The 15,566-nt window shown below is 45.1% G+C and overlaps 7 protein-coding genes across 8 annotated transcripts; 3 read left to right on the top strand and 4 right to left on the bottom strand.

The window, feature by feature from the left end:
* Window positions 1-109: 109 nt before the first annotated feature.
* On the top strand, window positions 110-2,427 carry LOC128299071 (guanine nucleotide-binding protein subunit beta-2). The gene is made up of 6 exons (XM_053034924.1): window positions 110-695; window positions 959-1,404; window positions 1,472-1,673; window positions 1,741-1,870; window positions 1,932-2,018; window positions 2,083-2,427. The coding sequence occupies exons 1-6, from the start codon at window positions 624-626 to the stop codon at window positions 2,187-2,189; spliced, it is 1,044 nt and encodes a 347-aa protein (XP_052890884.1). The 5' UTR covers window positions 110-623; the 3' UTR covers window positions 2,190-2,427.
* LOC128299073 (immunoglobulin domain-containing protein oig-4-like) lies at window positions 2,404-5,281 on the bottom strand. Its single transcript, XM_053034926.1, has 5 exons — window positions 5,170-5,281; window positions 3,122-3,278; window positions 2,987-3,058; window positions 2,766-2,915; window positions 2,404-2,701 (listed from the first exon to the last, which is right to left on the bottom strand). Exons 2-5 carry the CDS (start codon window positions 3,248-3,250, stop codon window positions 2,543-2,545), a joined length of 510 nt encoding a protein of 169 aa, XP_052890886.1. The 5' UTR covers window positions 3,251-3,278; window positions 5,170-5,281; the 3' UTR covers window positions 2,404-2,542.
* On the bottom strand, window positions 3,303-4,746 carry LOC128299072 (transmembrane emp24 domain-containing protein 1). The gene is made up of 2 exons (XM_053034925.1): window positions 4,487-4,746; window positions 3,303-4,420 (listed from the first exon to the last, which is right to left on the bottom strand). The coding sequence occupies exons 1-2, from the start codon at window positions 4,487-4,489 to the stop codon at window positions 3,695-3,697; spliced, it is 729 nt and encodes a 242-aa protein (XP_052890885.1). The 5' UTR covers window positions 4,490-4,746; the 3' UTR covers window positions 3,303-3,694.
* Window positions 5,282-5,667: 386 nt separating the features above from the next.
* Window positions 5,668-7,803, bottom strand: LOC128299070 (separin). 2 transcript variants are annotated; one of them, XM_053034922.1, is made up of 6 exons: window positions 7,738-7,803; window positions 7,526-7,660; window positions 6,521-7,459; window positions 6,317-6,452; window positions 5,920-6,245; window positions 5,668-5,852 (listed from the first exon to the last, which is right to left on the bottom strand). In XM_053034922.1, the coding sequence occupies exons 1-6, from the start codon at window positions 7,784-7,786 to the stop codon at window positions 5,692-5,694; spliced, it is 1,746 nt and encodes a 581-aa protein (XP_052890882.1). In that variant the 5' UTR covers window positions 7,787-7,803; the 3' UTR covers window positions 5,668-5,691. The 2 variants fall into 2 exon arrangements, with proteins under 2 accessions (XP_052890882.1, XP_052890883.1); XM_053034923.1 differs by having other exon boundaries at window positions 5,668-5,830.
* A 369-nt stretch (window positions 7,804-8,172) lies between these two features.
* LOC128299074 (10 kDa heat shock protein, mitochondrial) lies at window positions 8,173-9,026 on the top strand. Its single transcript, XM_053034927.1, has 2 exons — window positions 8,173-8,324; window positions 8,720-9,026. Exons 1-2 carry the CDS (start codon window positions 8,322-8,324, stop codon window positions 9,020-9,022), a joined length of 306 nt encoding a protein of 101 aa, XP_052890887.1. The 5' UTR covers window positions 8,173-8,321; the 3' UTR covers window positions 9,023-9,026.
* On the bottom strand, window positions 8,998-11,715 carry LOC128298770 (regucalcin-like). Its single transcript, XM_053034552.1, has 5 exons — window positions 11,703-11,715; window positions 10,932-11,173; window positions 10,540-10,726; window positions 9,913-10,477; window positions 8,998-9,848 (listed from the first exon to the last, which is right to left on the bottom strand). The coding sequence occupies exons 1-5, from the start codon at window positions 11,713-11,715 to the stop codon at window positions 9,656-9,658; spliced, it is 1,200 nt and encodes a 399-aa protein (XP_052890512.1). The 3' UTR covers window positions 8,998-9,655.
* A 179-nt stretch (window positions 11,716-11,894) lies between these two features.
* LOC128309547 (uncharacterized) lies at window positions 11,895-15,545 on the top strand. The gene is made up of 6 exons (XM_053045965.1): window positions 11,895-12,259; window positions 12,334-12,562; window positions 12,632-12,787; window positions 12,868-14,412; window positions 14,486-14,635; window positions 14,704-15,545. The coding sequence occupies exons 1-6, from the start codon at window positions 12,148-12,150 to the stop codon at window positions 14,822-14,824; spliced, it is 2,313 nt and encodes a 770-aa protein (XP_052901925.1). The 5' UTR covers window positions 11,895-12,147; the 3' UTR covers window positions 14,825-15,545.
* The last annotated feature ends 21 nt before the right edge of the window (window positions 15,546-15,566 follow it).

Genomic DNA, 15,566 nt, shown 5'->3' with positions numbered 1-15,566 from the left:
CCACGTTTATGTCGAGTAAATGTGCCAAACATGTGTTGTTGGTATTGAAAGCTGCGTCCACTAACAGAGCCCTCGCGGTTGTGTGTGTGGCCCTGTGGATGAAGCCCAGTAACTGCCCAGTTCTACACTTGATGAGCGTTCCAGATACTAATGGAAAAAGCGAAAGAACACTGACCATGGGACACCGTGAACAAACGTAAAAATAATCCTCCACAGCACACCGACACATGCACATTATAGTGGTATCGGTTCTGGACGAAGAACCGTTGGCATAGGCATTTGACGAGGGGGTGGCTCTGGACGCAGGAAATTTAATTAGTGTATAGTCGCTGAGATACACCGCTGCCAGGGGACAGTTCCAGGCGACCGTTCATTGGAAGTCTACACGGACCGGGACATTTAGTTCTTATCGGTACAGCACTGCAAGTAGCAGGAATTCTCGCGAATACGGTGCGACACACTTCATTGTGAACCTAGAACCATCATCCCGTCCATTGTCAATTGCAGCTGCACTCCATTGCTATTGATCAGTGATAATCGGTGTGCAAATTGGTGTCGTGCTAGCAGGCGTTGGGTATTGATTGGTTTTCAATTCTGTGCAATTTGGTACCGAGTCTTCCATCATGCCGCCAAAAGACGACCCGGAGGTAGCGGCCTTGAAGAAGGAGATCAATGATATGATTGCCAAATTTCAGGTAGGCAGATATGGATATATTAAGGTCACACAATTTGATGCCACGTATTGGTCGAGAGTTCCAACGGAAAAGATACTTCTTTTCCGATTGATTCGCATGGAAGATTATTAAATTAGCTCTACGAGGTTTAAAAAAAATCCATTGAAACATTACCTCAGACAATCCAATTAAGATGTAGCGCAATATTCGTTTCGGCAACCTGTTACAACCGCTTGTGGCATTTGATGGCATGATCCAGAACGTTTAATCTTCCAATTTCATAGGAGGAACAGAAAAAGGTGGCAGATTGTACACTGTTTGAGAAGTGCGGCGATCTGGGCGACGTCCCAAAGGTGCGCATCTCGACGAAAAAGTTTCTCAAGGGTCACATCAACAAGGTAAACTCGGTACATTATGCCGGCGATTCACGACACTGCGTTACTGGTTCGCTGGACGGTAAGCTGATCATCTGGGACACCTGGACGGGCAACAAGGTGCAGGTGATTCCGCTGCGTTCGGCATGGGTCATGAGTGTGGCGTATGCCGACTCGGGTAACTTCGTTGCATGTGGCGGCATGGACAACATGTGCACCGTGTACGATCTGAACAATCGCGACGCGCAAGGTAATGCGAAGATCGTGCGCGAATTGATGGGTTACGAAGGTTTCCTGAGCTCTTGCCGCTTTCTGGACGATACACACATTCTGACCGGATCGGGCGATATGAAAATGTGAGCACATGAGTGAGCCAACAAACGAAAACTTTCTCATTAACCTTCTGCATTGCGACATGTGTAGCTGCATCTGGGATCTTCAAGTGGGTAAGAAAACGTCCGAGTTCGACGCCCATGCCGGTGATGTCGTGTCGATCTCGATGAGCCCGGACAAGAACACGTACGTCACCGGTTCGGTCGATCGCACGTGCAAGCTGTGGGACGTGAGGGAAAACACACCGAAGCAGACCTTCTACGGCCACGACGCGGATGTGAACAGCGTATGCGTAAGTGTTACGGAAGTAGATGTTTTGATAGGGACATTGTTGACCTTCGATAGCTCTTTGGATTCAGTATCATCCGAGTGGATTTGGGTTCGCTACCGGGTCGGAGGATAAGACGGCACGCTTGTTCGACTTCCGCTCCGATCAGCAGATTGGCCATTACGAACCACCAAACAAGAACAGTGGATTCACATCCTGTGGTAAGCGCATCAATAGCACTTGTTTTGGCGCATGCATTAACCAGAACTCCCGTTTCCTTAGCTTTGTCCCTGAGCGGCCGTTACATTCTGTGCGGATCGGACGATAACAATATTCACATCTGGGACAGCATGAAGGGACAACACAACGGTAAAACGCTCGAGTGATTGACGTTTGCATAGATATCTACTAATACTACATTTACTGGCGCTAGGTACACTGAGTGGTCACGAAAATCGTATCACATCGATCAGCATGGCGCCGAACGGTATGGCATTGGCATCCTGCAGCTGGGATCAACATGTTCGTATCTGGGTCTAAATGGTAGGGGAGTATAGCTCTGAATGGCAAACAGAGTTTTGCGACTAAAATTACGTTATCCCGTAAGCCGAGGATGAGGTCCCATAGTATTTTTTGCAAAGATCCTACACGCAATATCAACGCTACGTTCGAACTTGGGCAGAGAGTTCCTTTACACTATTCAAACCGTTTCTGTAAGAAGCAACCAAATACATAGTTTGCTCCACAATATAAATATGTATATACGAATAATCTCTCTTTATTTACGCTACATCTTGTCGGAATGATTTAAACTATCTGTGCTCACGTGCAGTGCTAAATGTGCTAATTGACTGGACTGTCCCAGAAGCAATGTAGGAACGGTAAAACCACAGCTAATCAAAAGCGATCGAGAAATCGGTCTTAAAACTCCTCCGATCGATCGAGTACATGTTGTCGGCGGTACACTCGTACACACCAGCATCCATCTGCGTGGCAGGATCGATCTCAATCTTAGACTTCACCTTATCCTTTCCAATATACCATTCGTGCACCTGAACAAAAAAATGACCAAGGTTAGTAAGCGTGAGCGCGCGATGAATCGTTGAGTCTACCCACGTGCAGATACAGATGGCTGAAGATCTCAACACCGTCCTTAAACCAGGTGATTGTCGGTCGAGGCGTTCCACGTGCCACACACAGGAAAGCGATCTTGTGTCCCAGAACGTATTCATAATCGAAGTGTGACGCCAGTGTTATTTTTGCTCCCTGTAAAAACATCATAAAAATGTCTCTTAACAATTGCTCGCTGTCTCTCGAAATGGTTGAGGCTTTCTTACATTATTATTGTTGTAATATTGGTCCGATTCTGGATCGCGATATTTACCCGTAATTGGGAGTCCAATTTGCATCTGTAAAAAGAAAGAAATCATTACATTGCTGCCGTCCTTGAGCAGGAATTTATTTTCGCTTACCCTAGATTTCGTGCGACCCCTAGCGCGTCCACGTCTGGCCTCCGCGTCGTCGATCGCAACCGAGAGCAAAATAAGAATCACGATGCCGATGTAAATGGACATGTTTGTCGACAATCGATAGCGATGCATTCTTATACGTGCGGTGTCCTTACGATTGCTAAAATGATCATTAGTTAATGGTTGAACCTATCGTGTCTTCAGCGATATGTATATATAAAAATATAGTAAAACAATAGGAGCAATTTCTTTCGCGATAAGAATATGCTTCGTATTAAAATCTCCGGTTTTCTATTTCGACGTGACAAATGAAGGAAACGATCTCACTCATGAACCCCTTTTGCTTGTGGGACTTCGTACCCACACCATCTCTATGGCACTTGATTGTTTTCGATGACTTAATTTATGCGTTCCTCCTATCCTATCGAGTTCCTGCCGTCCGATTGTCCGATATGCCCAAATGTTCTGATCACGACGATCCATTATGACGAGATGAAGCTTTGGTTTGTTGGCAAAACTGGCGTTGTGCGGTTGTGATTCGAGTTAAACAAAAATCAAATCGTGGCAAGTATCGCGTTATAGCTTGGTGAGCAGCTTGTACGCTCGTGAATCTACGTCAAATAAAGATTTCACCATGAACACCTGCAGTGTACCGACTGCTACCATGACAAGAATCTGGAAGAACGACCACACGTTCACCTTGAAGTAGTTTTCCTCGGCCACGTTACGATCACGAGCCTCGTGCGAACGCAGCATGTCCTGCAGCTGGCGCGCCTTCGTTAGATTGTTGCGTACACGCTTGATCGCGTCCTCCATGTCCTGTACCTTCATCTCGTAGAACTCCTCCGGCGTTAGGCCCTCCAGGAGATCGATGTCCGACCAGCTGGAATCCTCCTGGTCACCTTCCCGCTCGATAATGAGCTCAAAAAACACCGTCTTACTGTTTGCCCGGCTGAAGCCATTATCAAAGCAAAACTTGTACTCCGCATCGTACGGCACCGGAAACCGGTGAATGTTGTCCGACTTTTTATAATCGGCAAATATTGTGCGTCCCGTCACTTCGGCCAGCTCGAAGCTGATATCCAAATCGCCGTGCCCACCGTCTATCACCTGATACTCGATGTCGATCGTTTGTCCGGCTTTTGCAGTCTCGTAGAAACAGTCCACCTTCCCGGGCGCAATACTGACGGTCATTTCTTTCTGTATCGCTAAGACGTTCGATGGAAACTGCACCAGAAGAAGTGATACGAGCGGGCATAACCACGCCACCGTCTTGTGCGTAGAATGACTCCGGACTAGTGCCTAAAAATGTACGCAAACAAATATAGAACAACAGCGACAACACTAATCATCACGTTTGTTACTCACCATAAGATGTGCAGTACAGTACCCACTTCCACAGAGTTTGCACACGGTGAATGTAAACAGTTGAACGTTATTCAGGCCTACCGGCAACGGCTGTAAAAATATGTATCCTTTTTGAGCGGTAGATTTTGTTCTTTCGCTTCCGAACTAACGCAATATTTACTCTATTTTGCGGCGGAAGATGCAATTCGCAGCTGTCAAAACGGTAGAACACGAGCGCGCACGCACACAGTCAAACACACGCTCGTTTACGCGTGCTTCCATTCTTTACTTTCGATGGCGCATAACCGTTTTACGGTCAACCCCGAGAGGCACCAGCTACACGGCACGCACTTGGGCAAACCGAAATTGTTCAAATTCAACGATATTAAATGATAGGATGTGATTACGATGAAGGACACACACAGGAAATTGAGCACCACGAATCACTTCGCTATCTAGATAATACGGTGAAAATATGTTCGCGGGGCGGTTTGTAGTACTTCAAAAGCACTGTAATTCTTTCAGTCCATGTTTGGTTTCTACCTTCAGAAATCTAATTTTCAGAACAATTACAATACGTTCCTATTTTATTTTACTGGTAGACTAGTTTATTTGCACTACTACACAAAACACTAACACTACCGATTGTTTTGGAGATATAAGATAGAAACATATTGAAACATTAGACTTTAAACTACCTGTACCTGCGTATTATAAAACTGGGCTGTATCCTTTGAATTAACACAAACCGGAATTGTTTATTGAATCCGTCCGATCTTAAATGTCTCCTACGATCGGAGAAGAAAAACCAACAGGTATAGCCAACGTGAAGAACGTAACTCTCTAAACTGCTCCACGGCCACGACAGAAAAGTGCCAGCTTGAGATCGGCTCAAACTTTCCACTCCCACTTGAACCGCTATGGTCGATGGCAAATTGAATCAGTGTGAGATTATTCTCATTCCATTATCCAATTGACGGTAATCGAATGCGCCATACGACACCAGGGACCGAGACGGAGTCAACCTCAAAACGAGTTGTGTTGTTGGTGAAACATTTCGTTACGTTGGATGATGGTTTTGCAGGATAGAGAGATCAGGACCAGACACCAGGCAAAGGTAGTTAGCTTCGGGTCGCTACAGAGATTTGACAGTACGGTGGGATGGTAAACGTTTCACTTAAAAATAGCTTCATTTCTACGCTGTCTCTACACATATGGGAGACTATTCAAATGCATGCTTCATTAATAACGGGCAAACCACGGCAGACGAGCGCACACCGAATCCGTTGCGGCAGGTGGTAAACCATTCTACAGTCACCCATCAGTCTCAACAAGTTGGGATGTTTCCCAACGTAACATTTCGTGCTGGAGGATGATTTTTTAAATTCTACAATTAGAAACAGGGATTGGAATAGTAGCTGAATAAAAGGAAACGATAGCTCTGCGATACTTACGCCACCTTCCTGCTGTCAACGCCATCGTGTCCAGGGAAGATATGTTTTGCTTGGCATAGATGGGATTAGTCGTCGGTATCCAGTTGCCGACGAGTAGCATCGAGTAGATATCGGTAAACATATCGGTAAGCACCCATAGAGCACCAATGACGGTGGGACAATGGGCTGCATTGTAGTACATATGCGTCCCGGTCATTTCCGTAAACAGACCATTCGAGTATAGCCGGACAGATTCGCAGCCGAACAGAAACGTCACACAATTGACATCACACTGTAGTAACGTTTCACCGTTCATAAACTGTAAACCGCTCCCATGACCGTTATAACTATCGATAAGATGTGGAAAGGAATATTCATGAAGGTTATTGCTAATCCAAATGTAATCGACTAAACTCACATAAGTACATCTGATTTGTGCAGCGCTTCGCTGAATTCACATTCCTTTGGTGCTTGGTCGATAAGTAGCTCGAAGCCGGGATACCATTTCTTGTAGAAGATCTGCAACCGTGCACTCATTTTGCTAAGGTTTTTATCTGGAAATATAATGGACGTTTAGTTGGACGTGCGTGTGCAATCTTTTTTTTTTACTCAACATACTTACCCGGATTGATGATCGTGTAACATTGTTTTGCTGAAAGCATGAAATATCCGTTCTTAATTCGTGTTGCGTGCGCTCGATACAGCTCGCTCAGTGTCCAGAAGTTGGAAAACCGACTAAATTCTCCAGTTGGATGTACCATTTCCCACGGCAGACCATCGAGCAGTTCATCGATTATAAGCAGCACGGGGTAGCAATTGAGTCGTTCTTCCTTCTTTTCAGGGAACTTTTGCTGTTTCATATCGGCTAGTAAAGTGTACAGCGCTTCCGCCTTGGTATCTTCTAAATCGAGCTGCTCACTGCAGCACAATTCGAATAGCTGAAAGTCATCTAGCAAATCTAACCGACGCGCAATAAGTGATATCAACCGCTGTCGTGTGCGATTTATGCGATTATGTACACAAAACTCTTCTATTTGGTTAAAAATGTTGCCCTCAAGCTTTTGATCGCTCGCCGAACGAAACTTCCCCACCAGAAGATTGGACCATGGACCCAACCATTCACACGTTCGTTGCACTGCTGAAGTTATCAGCTGCTCTACGACTTCGAGACTGTTGGCTTGGTTGCTGAACGATTCGTGGTTGGCGATAGCATTCCGAATTTCATGCGGAATTGATGCGACATGTTCGAAGTAGTTGGGATACTTTGCGGTTGGTTTGTCGATAGGTGTATCCAGTCTGATTAGAATTGGTTCGAAAGGTGTACCTTCGCACGGATCACTGCACCGGAACACGGTTAAACATATCGATGTTGGTTCGTGCAACAGTTCCTCGTGCGTCAGACTGGTCGCCATGGGTGTGTACTCTTTCGCAATCTGTATAACCGTCCATTCGGTAGGTAGTTCATCACAACGTGTGCAAAGATCTGCAAAATCATCCCGATTCGGTGATGCAGATGTTTGTTTGTTCGGTTCACTCCTGATTACCTTCCCAATCAATTCTTCTACAAACGAAAACAAAAAGCGTGAGCACAACAAATCGGGGTTTGGGTTGGGAGAACATTTCTTACCTAGACCACACTTTTGCCGGGATGCTGCAGAGTATTTCTGTCGCTTCGATGCTCCGAGCGACAGGGTTTGGTATAATATTGCACTGCGTTTATCTCCTTTGTTTAGTGCAACGGCTGCACGTAGCTTGTACTCCACTAAAACCATAACGCATGTTGAATAACGTGCAACAGATTATACAGTACTAATGGGATTAAGGAACCATATAACTTACAACTTATGAGACCGGTATTTTCTGCAGGTGTAGAAGCTAAATTGTCCATCGTAGGGATAATTTTCGGTTAAACTTACTCGCTACAGACAAACTTCAAAAAGAAAACATATTTTCAAACATGATGCTGGGGATGATGTGCTGGCAGGCTAGCACACAGCATAAATGACTGTTGGCCATATTAGAGACCATTGTGACAGTACAGAGAAAATTTATAATTAACATTTATTGTTATGGTGGTTTATTGAACGAATTCTAAGAAGTGTAAAAAACACAACATAGTTATCAAACTATTTATCAAAGAATTTTGTAGCATATTTCCGTAAATAAACAAGTCGTGGACGCAATCGAAATTGGAAGTGTCAAATATTCGATGCTACCAAATGTCACAATGTTCTCGGATGGTCGGACCAGGTCATATAAGCGCTGTCAAGTTGATCCTCGTGCGCGAAAGTCGTGAAAACTATCCGCTCTGCCGGTGTATTTCGTTTGCTGAACCGAATTCAACGATACTTTCGTGTACCAGCAGATTATTTGCGTATATCCGCAACAGGACAGCTAATTTCATCTACTGCCAAAACAGAAAAATGGTAGGTATAGCGTTGAAACTAGGATTTTGATCGATAGGGTGATGTTCGGTCTGACCCAGCTTCCAGAAGATAGGGCAAGCTCTGGAACATTCTTCGTTCCTGCTTATGGGTGATATTGTTATCAATGTGTTCCAATTTCTCTGTAACGTTGTCGCATGATAACTGTTTCAAATGCAATCCAAATATAAAAAAGGTTAAACGCATGATTGAATCGATCCAAATGGTCTGGAAGATTAAACCGGCGTTTGGTTCTGTGGTGGAGTTCTTGCTTACGTAATACCGACCCTCCGCCCTTGCGTCATGTTTCAAGCACATGGCACTTCGATTGTTGGACTCGGCTTAGGTATCCGATTCATATTTTAACGAAATCTCTAATGGTGGCTCCTCCGTTCTAGTCTGTCACGAAACGTCTACTGCCCCTTTTGGACCGAGTGCTGATCCTGCGCGCCGAAGCCCTCACCAAGACGAAAGGAGGAATCGTTATCCCTGAGAAAGCCCAATCAAAGGTGCTCGAAGGAACGATCGTAGCTGTCGGACCCGGTGCTCGAAATACTCAGACCGGCGAGCATGTACCACTGGCAGTGAAAGTCGGCGAAAAGGTGCTGTTGCCAGAGTACGGAGGCACTAAGGTGGAGCTGGGCGACAGCAAAGAGTATCACCTTTTCCGGGAAGCTGATATTCTGGCAAAGATCGAATAAGAATCGCACAGCAACACCATAACCGGTGTGTGCGGCAGAACAAACGCATGTCATGCGTTGCTCGCGCGCGTTGGAAAAGTAAGTTGGATGGTGGCATTTATTAACAACATTAAGAAGCTGAACCCCGTGACCCAACGTATTCCTCTGGTGTTGTCGGATCGCGAATGCTTCCCACGCCGGGAAGTGTTTTATGGTGGGCAGCATTGTGAGGGAAAACTCTACCGGTTGTACAACAAATATTGTACAAGTTTGTTCGTTCGTTATGGCTTCGCAACAGGTTGACGATGTTGTGGCCTGAAAGGTAAATACCTCACCCGAATCGTGTCACGGACCACCAAAGACGAGGTGTTCTTTGCTGCTCTTGCTACACGATACTGGTGGAAAATAGTCGAATACTTTCCGTCCGATTGAAGGCTTCCTTTGCTCATCAAGTTCAAATGCTAGGACGCTTGATGGACAAACGATGCCGGCGCTGATCGGACGAAGAAGGAAAACGATTAGTTATGAAAGAGCATTGTATGATTTCAACCATCCTTAATAAAAAGACAAATCGAATACTACTTAAACTGATATAAAGATTGCAGCAAACTATTATTAAAGTTACTTGATTGTAAACTGGTGGATGTATTGCTTTTACAGAATCATTTTGTGCATTGGTTTTCCCTTGACGCCCAAACCGGTTACTTTGAATAGTTCCCCAGCCGGTGCAGGCTTGTCTCCGTTTGAAGAAGTGGTGACGAACAGTTCATCCATTTGTGGACCACCGAAAGCAACCGATGTAACTTGCTCAGCTGGAATTTTGATTTCCTGGACAAGTTGTTGGGAACTGTAGAGAAAGAACGTTGTATTATCAGATAGGGAAATAGTTCCGAACGATGCAGAATACGTACCGTTTATCAACTTTCATTACTTTTGAACCTCCCCAAGTAGCAATGTACAGGCTGCCGTCAGCGTCACTTGTCATTCCATCGGGAACATACCCCGGATGGGCTCCGTTAACACGCAAATCGAAAAACACCGTCTCATTCTTGAGATCCCCATTGCCATCGATATCAAACGCTTTTACGTCCAATGCCGCGGAATCGATGTAGTACATGCGCAACGGATTGAAGGGTTCATCCCATGTTAGTCCGTTGGAAATGCTGATGTTCTTCTTCTGCACCACCATGGTTCCATTGGTGTAACGGAAAAGTTGCCCTTCCTTCTGCGCAAACAGATCACCCAAACTTTCCAGCTGCATCGTTCCAGCGTACAGTCGTCCGGATGGATCAACCTTTCCATCGTTGAAACGAACGTGACTTTGACTGTTGCCCAAATCGGCGAGCACCCGGACGTGATGTGCTGCTTCAGACCGACCATCCCAACGGATCAACGTTACACGGTTGTTCTCGCCCACCACAAAATGTTCCGGTTGCCCAGCGACAAGCACAATAAACGAAATGGATTTAGCTCCCTCTGGGGAAGAAATCAATTTATATTAAGTTTAATTCATTAATATTGGGCTACGCATATTTTACCAAGCTTTGCACTGTAGGTACGATTGCCCGCATAATCGTAACGATGGACGGCTGGTGTGTTGATATCTACGTAGTAAAGACTCTGGGTTTCGATATCCCAAACCGGACCCTCTCCTAGTTTTGTGCGTGGGCCTGGAAGTTGCACTACCTGATAGTTGTTATCACCGCTGGCCATCTTGTCTTGGGGCTGTGAAATGAAACAATGGCAAAATCAACAAATGATCAGCGAGCCGGGAGCAACCTTTCGATCTGATCAATAGCTTGACCTTCAACTGTTTCCTTTCTTTAAAGCCAACGCACTTCTCAAACAGATGATAGTGCGATAAAACCTAAATATATTGAATGAATGCAAGAAGATAAGATAAATAATAGCTTAACAACGATAACTGTACCTGTAGTTGTTGTGCTTGGGCTAGGCTATGGAGTGCACTAAAATACAGCAAGACACTGATTGCAATCAGTTGCATGATTCGCAATGAAGTCAATGATATTGATGATGGTGATGATGATCGTGTGATCTTGATCGTCAATGGTGACAGCATGGCGGATGAATTCACGTCGAAACTGTGCAGAAACACACAGAAATGTTGCTGAGGAATTTTTCGTTCAATAAAGTGGATTTCGGAGGAAAAACCTGTTAACCGAAGGGGTAAGGTTCAAAGACTAAATCAATTCGCAACGACACCATATATAAGTTCTGCGATCGTCAAGGTCAAACAACACGAGATCACAAGGCTAACTTTCACATTCTAACAACGAATAGGTCGTGGGAATTGACAAATTTTGTAATTGGTTTACAAACCAGTTAACCACACCTAACCCAAAAAAATAGAAGAAGGCGAACAACCATAGAGAATTTGGATGGATGGAGAGAATTTGGATGGAAGCATGGATAGAACGCGCTTCTGAATAGACGCGATTAATTTGAGTTTTAAGTATTTTCTGATGCTGATAAGTATTGATTCTGATTTTTACATAACGACGCAGATAAGGGAGTTAAAAATACTAAGAATATCAACAGAATCCTAAGCAGAGCATTAAAAACCACTTTGTTAAATGCGTGAATGTTTGAATAATTCAACGACTCGCATCATGTTTGAACACAAAATCTCGCATCTTCGAAACCAAATGTGACAGATTTCGAACTGTCATCGGTGACACACTGCAAATGTCCATCAATAACAAATAAATACGAGATCGATTTGCTTTGGTTCTGCGTTTCGCGTTCCTCTGCATTTGGTGATGTGTTGACCGTAAATTAAGCATTGTCGATCAGTTTGCTAAAGTGGAACAGGTCCGCCAGTAAAACGCTCATATGGCCGATCTAGCCTCGATTAGGCCGAAATGTCCCTGTGTCCTGTGCGGGCGCCCATTCGTACGCACTAAGAAACGCATAAGAGAACGTGACGATCGTACGTGAAAAGTACGATTTGCCGAGCAGAGAGTGTATCGTTTGTCAGGCGGAAAGTATTTTTGCGCTAGAACATTGCTACTCGTGTTGGAGAGTAAGCCGAAACTTGCTACACAAAGAGCAAAACATTTCTTATCGAACGCTCCTGTGTGGGGGCTCCCGCTGTGTCGTGACACGAATGTGTTTTTCCCGATAGGATGGAGCAATTTTCGCACGACTTGACACTGGCGTTGGAGGAAACTTCCCGCACCAATTCGAGTAAGGTGCGATGGGGAGTGCGTCGTCGGACGCGTTCGACGGGGAATTTGCGTAAGTTTCGAACGTTTCTATTTGTTTCTTATGGGGTAGAGATTGATTTACCAGTTATATTTGTATATTCACAGCTTGTGCCCCACAACCGACAGAGGATAGCTCAAGCAGTCCAACTGATCCCCCGGCTTGCAATATGGTGATGAACCAGGCCGATTCGCCCTATCTCAGTGGCAGTAACAACATCGTCCAGAGTGATTCGGACGATAGACATTCCGTGGCGTTTACGTTCAAGTTGCGCCAGACGCCACTTTCGGGGAATTTCGAGTCCGATTCGCTGAATGAAAACTTCAGCCCTGCTAGGTACTATTTGAAGCGTACAGAACATCACATGTGGACAGAATTTCTCATTCAGTTGCTTCTCATTCACAGACCGAACATGCGTCGAAAACGAAAGTACAAACGTATGGCCGTAGAGTATGAGACGACACCGTCCACACCGCATATCGGTGTGAATCCATTGTTTCCCGTAGCTGGTACGGTGAAGAAGCGCGTTTTCAAACACTCGGCGTGCCCGGATAGTTTTAGGTCAGTGTAAATCGCCTGCTACTTGAATGCAAGGTTAAATGTTGTGCCTAATCAAAAAGCCTTCCTTTCCTCACCCACAGGAGCACGATGCTTTTTTGTGGCAAAAGAAAGCGCAGTCAGCGCGATCGTGGAGGTTTGGATTATGACTTCTGCAAGCAGCATTCCAGCAGCGTACCGAGACAGCGAGAATTTTTTGGACCGAAAGGGTCGTCCTACAGCGAGTACAAGAGTCGCAATCGTGCCGCCTCGTTCTCGGCTAGTATGATGAAGTGTGAAAGAATACTACCGTTGAATAAGACTGTCGTCTCAAAGATCGAACGAATATCAGCGGACAGGGATCGTGAGCGATCGGCTTTGCTAGAAGCTTCACGATCTACCGCTGCAGCCTGCAGCACTCCGTCTGCTCCAGTTCCCGTACCGACTGGTGGAGAGTTTAATTTTTCGATCCCGTTGCAGCAGCAACAGTTACTTCCGGTGGGAAATCTTCCACAGCCGTCTGTGGTAATGCCACTGGAAGGAGGGGTGATTTTACCCTTGCTCGGAAGCCACGGTCATGATGATAGGAAAACACCCCATCACCCAATCGTTGCTGTCGGTACAAACAACGCTGTCGGTGTTCCGCTGAGTCAACCGAGTATGGGTGGAATACCGCCTTTGGCATTAAATACCGCCACGAACAGTTTAAATGCTCTTCAGCAGCTCGTTGTACCTCCAGTGGTATCCACAGTAACGGCACCCTTAATGGAACCTCTCGGAACGACGCAAACCGGACCGCTTCATCAAGTGGAATCGAAGCCATTGTTGGGGCACCCGTTCGGTGAACGCATTGTTGAGAACTGCATCAAATTTCAACCTTCGTTTTCTGAAATTGCCTCCTTACCACCGACCGTCGCAACTGTCATAGAACCGATGAAAGCAGCAGTAAATGCAAAGACAAAAACCAGCTACCCGAAAGAGAAGCATCGCCATCGTAAGTCTAAGTACATCCGTAAAAAGCAAATGCTCATGATGGCTGGCCCGGAAGGACAGGGTCAACTGATGGACTGTGGTGGACAGGTTAACGATTTCCTGAGCTCCAGCTCCCTCAGTTCGAGCGATTCAGAGGCGGTGTTGGCAAATGAGACGGATCACGAGGGGGACGACGAGTTGACAGATTGGCCCGGGAATGAGGCAATGATTACGTTTGCATCGAAGCACGACTTTCGTAAGGCATATCACGGTAATCGTCCACCAGGAGCCATTGGGACATCTTCAGCAATCGGGAGACCCATCTTGCCCCATGTTAACCAGCAGACCGAACATGATCTGCCGGATGATGATACACTGATGTCCGCTGATGAGTTACTAATATCGGCGAATGTTCCTAGCGGAATGGTGGGTGAAATCGCAATGCAACCAGTGAGCTCGTCAGTGGCTGGCATCGGTTTGAACACTTTAGATACAAATCTGGCGATTCCTATTGGGACGGATTTATCGACCATGAGCTCACCGTTTCTAGTCAACAACATAGCACCCGGGCTGCCGCTCGCTAATGAGATACGAGAGATACGAGCTGGATGTAGGAGAATCCGTGAGGAACGGCCTGGCTTTTCTATCATATCAAGTGTTAACGAGCTGTTATCAAGGTATGCTCATTGAGTGTCATAATTCTGTTCGAAAGGAAGAGAATCGTATTTAACGTAGTTTGTTTTGTTACAGGTTTCTTCAGGATGATCAGCAGCGTGAGCTGACATTGCACGACGTAGACAAAGCAGAGCATGATAAGCTGCAGGATCTGTGTAAGCTTTACTCCCTGAACGCACAACAATTAAGTGAAAATGGAAGTGTGGTAATGCTGAGCAAGACCAGGTAAGTCCCGTAGATTTGTTTCTTAACAACATTTATAACACCAAATCGACATAATCTCGTTTTACTAGCAACACGATGCAATCGGTCCGAATTGATCAATCAAATCTACCGAAACGACTTGGAGATTTCAAACGACGTTGCTACGGCAATGCGGAAGCTCTGCAATTTCACGACAGTGCTACCAGTTAAATGCTGGAACATTGTTGTCCATTAGAACAGATGGTTTTATATTCCTTTAAGATGAATTTTACGCTCGGATGGAAGATATATGATGCCATTTAAGGCACGTTAAGTGAAGGACAACTTTAGTAGAGTTAGCGAGTTGTTTTCAATTGTACAGGATAACGGTTGCCCTTTTTGTAAGTTTAAGGAATGTAAATTAAATAGCTCATCCACTTAAAGACCGTAATCAATTGCTTTTTTTACTACAGCAAAGAACATCATAGAGTCTCACTGTGTTTTAGGAAATGGCTTAACGCAGTTGAATCATGTTAACCAAAACAAACACAAGCAAAAAATTGAAACTGGATTAATGAGCGATAGTTTAAGTGTTCTTTGAAACATATAAACAGCCAGACGATGAGAGGCACATAACACATGCTGCACAGCTAGTATTTATAGGTAAAGTTAAGCATATATAAAATATAACCCCCACATTTCGCCCACGGCCATTTGCTTTACTTAGGCTTTGTTAATAGAAAGGTGGTAGTTTTTGCTTGAGCGCTAAACCGTTTTTCGCACTGTTGCTATCGAAAGCGCTATTTTTGTGCCGTTTGCAAGTTAAGCAAATTTTTAAACACACGATAGTGAGATCAGTTTTGCCACATTTAACGCCAAGTCGTCGTGTACTGAGAGAAGCACGACTGAGAAGAAGCGAATGTTAAGCCGAAAGGAGTTCAATAAACCGGCGGTCGCCCATATCATTGCAGAA

This window comes from Anopheles moucheti, chromosome 2, assembly GCF_943734755.1.
Source record: "Anopheles moucheti chromosome 2, idAnoMoucSN_F20_07, whole genome shotgun sequence".
Lineage (NCBI taxonomy): Eukaryota > Metazoa > Arthropoda > Insecta > Diptera > Culicidae > Anopheles > Anopheles moucheti.
Note: the sequence above shows the minus strand (reverse complement) of the source record. Positions and strands in the feature narration are given on the sequence as shown.

What these genes read in the sequence shown, in the direction of transcription:
- LOC128299070 (XM_053034922.1), bottom strand. Translation starts at nt 7,786, where the DNA reads ATGGACAATTTAGCTTCTACACCTGCAGAAAATACCGGTCTCATAAGT. An exon ending in CACAAATCAGATGTACTTAT is followed by an intron (nt 6,246 to 6,316) that starts GTGAGTTTAGTC and finishes TCTTATCGATAG; the next exon opens with TTATAACGGTCATGGGAGCG. An exon ending in GTTGACAGCAGGAAGGTGGC is followed by an intron (nt 5,853 to 5,919) that starts GTAAGTATCGCA and finishes TTCTAATTGTAG; the next exon opens with AATTTAAAAAATCATCCTCC.
- LOC128309547 (XM_053045965.1), top strand. Translation starts at nt 12,148, where the DNA reads ATGGAGCAATTTTCGCACGACTTGACACTGGCGTTGGAGGAAACTTCC. An exon ending in GCGTTCGACGGGGAATTTGC is followed by an intron (nt 12,260 to 12,333) that starts GTAAGTTTCGAA and finishes GTATATTCACAG; the next exon opens with CTTGTGCCCCACAACCGACA. An exon ending in GTAATGCTGAGCAAGACCAG is followed by an intron (nt 14,636 to 14,703) that starts GTAAGTCCCGTA and finishes TCGTTTTACTAG; the next exon opens with CAACACGATGCAATCGGTCC.
- LOC128299073 (XM_053034926.1), bottom strand. Translation starts at nt 3,250, where the DNA reads ATGCATCGCTATCGATTGTCGACAAACATGTCCATTTACATCGGCATC. An exon ending in AATATTACAACAATAATAAT is followed by an intron (nt 2,916 to 2,986) that starts GTAAGAAAGCCT and finishes ATGTTTTTACAG; the next exon opens with GGAGCAAAAATAACACTGGC. An exon ending in TCAGCCATCTGTATCTGCAC is followed by an intron (nt 2,702 to 2,765) that starts GTGGGTAGACTC and finishes TTTTTTGTTCAG; the next exon opens with GTGCACGAATGGTATATTGG.
- LOC128298770 (XM_053034552.1), bottom strand. An exon ending in TACCTACAGTGCAAAGCTTG is followed by an intron (nt 10,478 to 10,539) that starts GTAAAATATGCG and finishes TTTCTTCCCCAG; the next exon opens with AGGGAGCTAAATCCATTTCG. An exon ending in GTAATGAAAGTTGATAAACG is followed by an intron (nt 9,849 to 9,912) that starts GTACGTATTCTG and finishes CTTTCTCTACAG; the next exon opens with TTCCCAACAACTTGTCCAGG.
- LOC128299071 (XM_053034924.1), top strand. Translation starts at nt 624, where the DNA reads ATGCCGCCAAAAGACGACCCGGAGGTAGCGGCCTTGAAGAAGGAGATC. An exon ending in CAGTGGATTCACATCCTGTG is followed by an intron (nt 1,871 to 1,931) that starts GTAAGCGCATCA and finishes CCGTTTCCTTAG; the next exon opens with CTTTGTCCCTGAGCGGCCGT. An exon ending in CATGAAGGGACAACACAACG is followed by an intron (nt 2,019 to 2,082) that starts GTAAAACGCTCG and finishes TACTGGCGCTAG; the next exon opens with GTACACTGAGTGGTCACGAA.